General features: G+C 35.1%; 2 protein-coding genes across 2 annotated transcripts in view; both read left to right on the top strand.

Annotated features, from left to right (window-relative positions):
* Nucleotides 1-26: 26 nt before the first annotated feature.
* LOC123307325 lies at nt 27-2,542 on the top strand. The gene is made up of 6 exons (XM_044889579.1): nt 27-189; nt 253-703; nt 1,150-1,257; nt 1,684-1,775; nt 1,834-1,996; nt 2,090-2,542. Exons 1-6 carry the CDS (start codon nt 145-147, stop codon nt 2,362-2,364), a joined length of 1,134 nt encoding a protein of 377 aa, XP_044745514.1. The 5' UTR covers nt 27-144; the 3' UTR covers nt 2,365-2,542.
* An 820-nt stretch (nt 2,543-3,362) lies between these two features.
* LOC123307327 (CD109 antigen) overlaps nt 3,363-7,514 on the top strand; it is a 41,223-nt gene continuing 37,071 nt past the window's right edge. Inside the window, exon 1 of the mRNA XM_044889582.1 lies at nt 3,363-3,655. The gene's annotated coding sequence lies outside the window, so the exon portion shown is untranslated. The remainder of the gene's footprint in view (nt 3,656-7,514) is intronic.

Raw genomic sequence — 7,514 nt, 5'->3', positions numbered from 1 at the left:
CTCTAGTCATTGCTCTATGACTTGTGTTTTCATATTCTGTGGCAAGAGGCAATATCTTTTGCGTTTTCTCAACGGATGTTTTTTTCGTATTTGCAAAAACTTGTATTGCAATTTGCAATCATTATTTGATTATTATTGATCCAAATGGACATGGACAATCAGGAGGAGGTTATCATGGAGGAAGGAGAGGTAAGTAACCAGTGTATTGAATGAGCCTTCTAAAAATTATGATTTTTTACTCGAAACTTCTAGCTTTCCTCCGATTCTTGTGACAATTATACCCCCCTAGAAAGACCCCTAAATTATAGTAAAGTTCCTCCGCCCGTTATTGACGACTCGGAGAGTGAAGAGCAAGATCATTCTAGTGATGCAGATAGTGATGACTCTACAAGTGATCAGCGTAATAAATCTAAAAGGCCGAAAATAAAACTGAAACCGAGGGCCGCTAATACTTCTAATAAAAAAAAAAAATTTGATATATGGACCACTAAAGTGCAGGAAGATGTTTTATCTGAAACACTGAATAGTTGTGATGTGACTCAGAAAGATAGATCTCGTGATGTAGAAAGTTATGACTATACAATATCTCACAGATATGAAGACTTCACAAGAAATGGAAGTAGTAATAAAAGGACTAGGGAAGACAGATCAAATATACACCGTAGACTGGGGAAAAGAGATGATAAAGTCAAAGAAAAAAAAGGTAAGATGCATTTGTATCTCGTCTAGATCCAATTTATTTTCGATCTGAAGGCTTGTTTTTATTGAAAGTTCCTACATTTACTTCAATGAGTCAGTACCATGTGATATTAAAAAAATTAACTCCACCTGTTATACATAAGTTTTTCGGTAGATGTCTATCTATTTTACAAAATGACGGTATTGTTGTTCAAACATGTGCAAAAGTTGTGATTATAATATATTGAAATTTAATTGGTAGTTAACCAAGCATCCAATAATAATTTGTGTTTGAAATTACATTAATCTTCTAATTCATACTCAATCAACTTAGATGGAATTCAGAGGTATAATATTCCAAAGGGGATATTTTAGTGGACCTTGAATAATTATATTTTTTTATTATAAATGCAAAAGAATGTTGATCAGAACAGGAATGCAAGAAATTTTGAATGTTTTCAATAATTTCAGGTGCTAGTCGAAAAATATTAGATCTGGATACCAATAATGAAAATACTGATGAAGAAATAGCTAAGGATATGGCCAATAAATTATGTGAGCTGAAAGAAGACTTGATGGGTGAGTACAATTCTTGAATTTCTTGAGTTGGATTTGTCTCACTTTTTCAGCTTACTAACCAGGACAGTAATATTAGTAACTGAAAAAAGTGTGATTCTGTATTCTTCATTAATGATATATTTTTTTTCTCAATTAAAGTTCCACTTGAACTAATAAATATATATTTTTATAATTTATGGGGTGCCCCACTGGGAATTCCTATTAGAAGTTTACAAAGAAATACATATCGAATCCTTTTTAAAATACTTGCTATTATTGTTCATTCAAAATGAGGGAATTAATCCATTTCAACTACATATATCCCAAAGTCATTCATCTTTGTAAATATTTCAAAAAGGCCCAATGTCTTTGTATAGAATTTCAAATACACATTCCCAGTGGGACAGCCTGTGAAGAAATAAATTCATGAACTTTATAAATTTTTAGTGAGATCTCTGAAGTTAATTGGAAAGGAAAAATGCATTGAGATCTTTAAGAAAACACAGGAAATCGAAGCAGATGGAGGCATGTCCGTAATGGTAGTTAATATTTTTTAGTTTGATTATCCTTTTTTCTATAATCTATTATGCCTTTCAGAATTTCACTAGGCGCAGAACCCCAGGAGGTGTTTTCTTTTATTTAATGAAAATGGATGATAGTATTGAACAAAAGGTAAAAACAGAAATATTTATTGAAGAACGAAGACGTGATTCCAAGGAGAAAAAGAAAAAACAGGCTCTCAAATGGAAACAGCAAAAAGGTGACCTTCTTCGCATATAATGAACTGATTTTAATTCTGATTATTTCTTTGATAAAATATTAATTACCTAATATTTTATTGGTTGTATTACAGATAAAGAAAGGGCAAAAATTTTACCCGAATTACTCTCCAAGGCGGAATCACTCATTGAGAACAGACATTTGAAAGAAGTTTCTGAAGCAGTATTCAAAAATCCTCCGCCAACCCCTGAAACCGATGGTCATGAAAATAGCTGCGATGATATTGAATGCACCGCCTCAGCCGAACATTCTAAACTGGACAATCAAACTTTAGGGGAAAGAGACTCTCCAGTTGTGTATAATGATGATATTCTGGATATTCAGGGTTCGAACATGGACATGTTTTGACTTATTTGTTCATCAAATTGGTAGGATAAAAGAATACCAAATTTGCGGACACAGAAAGGTTGGGTGGTTACAAGTGAGCGGAGTTAATCAGGAAATATGTCCTTTATTTAAAGTGTGATTAAAATGTGTTGAATCATTACAGAATCAAATTTTTTGTAAAATATAAGTTGTTTATAAATTGCTGTTTTATTCAACACTTTGGGTGTGTATTGTTTTAGTAAGAAAAACTTCAAAGGAAAGAATGCAGTATAATACTGATTGTCCTGCTATTAACAATAAAATGACAATGCGAACTTAAGAATATGTTGCTCCACATACCTCTAAAATGAATTCTACCTAACAAAAAAAATATGTATATATATATAAATGTATATACTTAAACGGTCCTAGAGTGAATTTTTTGGATGGAGTTATAATTGAATGAACAACATGATTGTGTTGAAAGTGCTTTTCGAGCTCCTTCCTTAAATTTTGCGTAGAATAACTGGATAATATGAAAAAATTATAATAAATAGTAAAAGAAAGTAAATGATTGCTGAAACCTAGCTGATCTAGGTCTAGTATGTCTGATAAGCTCATTCACTGAGTGAATTTCACTTCGACTAAGCGAAAGGCTCCTTTGAACTGAATACTTCAAAAATCCTATAAAAAAACACTTTGTTGCGTTAATTTCGGGATACTATGGAAGTAGACTTCCACTTGGTAAAATAATGATGATTAGTCCGAATGGAAAATAAAAGCCAATTTTTGGTTTGATGCATTTCAAGCAGAGACAACCTCTCTGATTACAAGGATCTAGAAACAGTACAAAACACTCAGATCAATAAAAAATGTTTTTTACTTATCCGAGACAAATCACAATACTTCAATCAACGCCAGAAGGAAATACTCTCGCGAATCTAGGAGAATTCTGTATTATTGACAACGTCGCAGTAGTGTAAAGGCGCGATGAGCGAGGAAATTCTGTGAATGAATTAATTCTATGTTCGTTAGGTCACCTCACCGGTCGTGCTTACACTCGTGGATCCGCGGTCAACTCGGGAACGCTGAGTTACGTGAAGAGGTAGAATTCTGTTAGTCGAGGTGTGTCGCAGCTTTATTTACTTCTTCGAGTTCGTGTCACCACGAACAATTTTTAATGAAATGACTATTTTGAAGTGCGCTGGACTGTAGCAATATTTTTTAGATGAGTGTAGTGCGTATTCTATGAGAATTTGAAAATTGGCTGTAATAAAAGGCACGGCTCTGTTTTAGCGGGCTGCCACCAATATCACCTACAATAAATTAACAGGTAAGTTGTCTGCCTTCTCTCTTGGGCGGTTACCAATTTAAAAGTTTCGAGCGTTTTCACGATATGCTTCAAAAGAATATTGTTATAGTCGTTATGATGCGTGAATGATAATATTATTAAATTTTAATAATACGAATTGGCCAACAATTTCTCAAAATTCCTCTAGATGTTTTCATCCACCTGTCAGTAACCTAGGTTATTCCAAACATCAAACAAGTCGTTTGTCCATTAAAAATGATTTTATTTCTTGAAAATACGCTAAACTGATGAGAAACATGAATATGATTTGAAGTTCTCATTGGAGTTCTCGTTGATTTGAAGAATTACGAAAAAACAACATTGCTGCTTCACTAATTTGTTATGAGTCATGAAAAATTAACTCCCATTCGGTTTAAATGATAGGTGAGCTGATTCAACTGTAAGCTAGTTCTGATACAATGGATGTTTACTTTAATTGTTCCCAAATTCTCTTGTATTCTTGTGATTCTGTGTAATTCTTGGTTGAATTAGCTTCCTACTGAAGCAATTTTGTCTTTATTGATGAATATTGCATGCAGCTCAATAAATTATTCGAATATTTCAAAAATTATTTGAATTTCAACGTTTGCATTCTGCCAAAATCAATTTAATATTGTATCATTTTGGTTTGTTGACAATTTTGGATTGTTTCATCTGTGATGACCAGTATATAAATTTATAGGTAATACTCAAGGCAAATTAGGTATTACTGCCAAATTTCGTGTATTCTTGGCCCAAAAATTATCGAATTAATATTTTTCATAGTAAGGTTGTTGTCCAGCATAATTCCTTCCCATTTTTCTCATAGTTCGTGTTTTATTCGACGAATTTTCATTTTATCAACTTACTTATATGTTCATTAGTGTTCATATTAGGTAATAATGAGATATGGATTGTTGAATGCTAATATGAGTAATCCATTATCACCTGAATGAACTACATTTGTCCGAAACTCGGTCCGGAATTTCAAATAATAATATATAAATATTGTATGTATACGAAAACAGCCCTACCGATATTTTTTTCTTATTTTTATGAATGATTTACCTTTTTTTCATTTATCTCCTACAATTTTCGAAATAATTACATATTCAAATTTGGTACAGTCGTACTTGGAAAAACGACATCTTACAGTTGTTTGTATGCTCAAAATTTTTTTATGTTTCAATTCTTTACTTAGGTAATTTTGAATATGTTCGAAAAAATTGTTTTATCATTTCTTTATTTCAATTAATCGTTTTTATCACGAAAAAGAGAAATGCAAACTTTGCAGCAACTGTCGCTATTGCTTTTTCACAAATGTCGTCCTTCATTGTGAAATATTACCCAAACTTTCCGAGTCTCCTTGCATACCCGTTGAAATTCGGTACAGATTTAGAGGAGTATCAAGTAGCCCAGCGTCCACCCAACCTCCCCTGTGCGAATTATACGAGGGCGCCATGCCATGATTCGATTGTAACTAAAATTCAACTTCATTCACCGTATCGAGGGGATGCTTTTGGTCCGACAAGGGCAGTATAAGTGCACGAGGGGGTGCAACTGCCGCCGATAATGGTACAGCTGTTTATTCGCCACCCCAGAGCATGTGTCGCTGCATGACAATGAGTACCGATGCAAGTTGTGGGCAAGTTTGGAGATGCATGATGCATATGACGTTTGCGATAATCACCCGGTATAATACTCTTCGCCAGCTTGAATAGCGATCTGCTATTTGGGATTAAGCAAACGGAATGAGGAATTTACGAATGTTCAAGGCTTTGATGTAGGAAAAAAAGCATAAACCTTGCCGAAAATCGAGTTAGTCTTGTTGAGTATCTATCGAACAATTTCAAATCTTCTTTTAGTCTTCTTTGACCGGTGGAAACTTATATACCTATTGATCGGCCTATGAATAACAACATAAAAAAATCCATGATAACTTTCATAAATCATACCATGATACCTAAACCCTGTATAAGAATTTTGGTTTCTTCGTGGCGCATGCTGCGATACAACGTATGAATATTCATCTTAAAGGGCACCGATCAAGGTTGACGGCCTTTACCTCATTTACCTCTTTCCCATGCGTCTTTGTCACTCGACGTTTTAATGAACAACGAACTTTCTTTTAATGAGAGTACACCCAACGACTGGTGCATCCAGAGGAACTCTCGACGAGGCATTTTTACATTCTCCATCGAATTCGGTTCATTCGACACATCGGTAGATCGTTAACGGAGCACGAATTTACGGCCCAACTAAGAATCTGAGCATAAGAACATAACGAGAACGAGTTGTTACTTAATAATGATCACATCGATGTAATTCTTCATTAATTTTATACTTATAGAAAAATTTTGGTTTGCTTCGTTAATAATGAATCTATCAAGTACGACAGACTCCAAGGGATGTTTCGTCGAAGTTTTCCTGACTGTTATTGCTCTGAAACCGGTCGAGATGTAAAAATGTGTTCGGGGTTCTGCAATGACAATTCTATGTACCTATGTTCCAAGATTAAAAGGCTCTCTACGGATAGACACAGTCAGAAACCGATCTTGTGCAGGAGTGGTAGATCTTGGGCTTAGAACGGTCACGTTTCCATCACTGGACGAGCCGCTTGTTATAATCACTGTTGTAGGTTGAGTCAACGAAAAAGGTATATAACTTACGAAGACCTAATCAGGCTAAATACGAAAAGTCCATCATACCTACGAGGATGTATTGATATCTAGTTAGCCTAGCATATTGCGTTTCCATAGTAACGAACCATAACTCATTAGAAGTGTCAGTATGAAGTTTGGGGTCAAAACCAGAGTTATGCATTAAATCAAAGGAAAGAAGATGTCCACCGAAATTGTGAAGATCGAAAAATTGCAGTATCAGGCCATCATCAAGTATCTGTATTTAAAAGGGTCAAGAGGTAAAAGATTTACGAAGATATGCTTAATACCCTTGGTGATCAATGTCCTTCGTATGACCAGTGAAAAATTGGACTGCAAGCTCCAAAAATGGTGAATTTTCCATTGAAGATGATGACCGTTCGGGAAGGCCAGTTTCTGTGTCAGTCCCCGAAAATATCGATGCAGTTCTTGACATGATTTTATCAGACCGTCGAATTGGGCTAAAACGGATATCTGAAGCACTGTATATTTCATACGAACGCGTTCATCATATAGTTCACGTCAATTTGAACATGAGAAAAATCGCTGCAAAATGGATCCCCAAATGTTTGAATGTTGACCAAAAGCGTGCAAGGGTAGAAGCATCGCGTTCGATCTGTGCTCGATTTGAAAACGATGCAGAATTCTTAAACCGAATTGTTACTATGGATGAGACTTGGGTACATTTCTACGATCCAGAAACAAAGCAACAATCGATGGAATGGCGACACTCTGGTTCTGCAAGACCTAAGAAGTTTCTTGTCCAAAAATCTGCTGGAAACGTTCTTGCTTCAGTTTTTTGGTATTGCCATGGAGTAAGCATGATTGAAGTTTTTGGATAAGGGTGGAACAATAACCGGAGATTACTATTCGACATTACTGACCACTCTACAGAAAAAAAATTGAAGAGAAAAGACGCGGAAAGCTATCCAAAGGTGTTTTGTTTCTGCAGGACAACGCCCCTGCACACAAATCTCATGTTGCCATGCAAAAAATTCGTGATTTAGGGTTTGAATTACCAGAACACCATCCTTATTCACCAGATTTGGCTCCATCCGACTATCATCTCTTTCCTCAACTGAAAAAAAGTTCAAAAGGTCGTAAATTTTCTTCCAACGAGGAGGTAAAACAAGCTGTGGAGGTCTGGTTTGCAGAGCAAGAAGAAACGTATTTTTTGAAATGTCTAGAGACGTTGCATGTTC

The sequence above is a fragment of the Coccinella septempunctata genome, chromosome 2, assembly GCF_907165205.1.
Source record: "Coccinella septempunctata chromosome 2, icCocSept1.1, whole genome shotgun sequence".
NCBI classification, from domain to species: Eukaryota; Metazoa; Arthropoda; class Insecta; order Coleoptera; family Coccinellidae; genus Coccinella; species Coccinella septempunctata.
The sequence above is the reverse complement of the archived record's forward strand: the minus strand, read 5'-3'. Positions and strand labels throughout refer to the sequence as shown.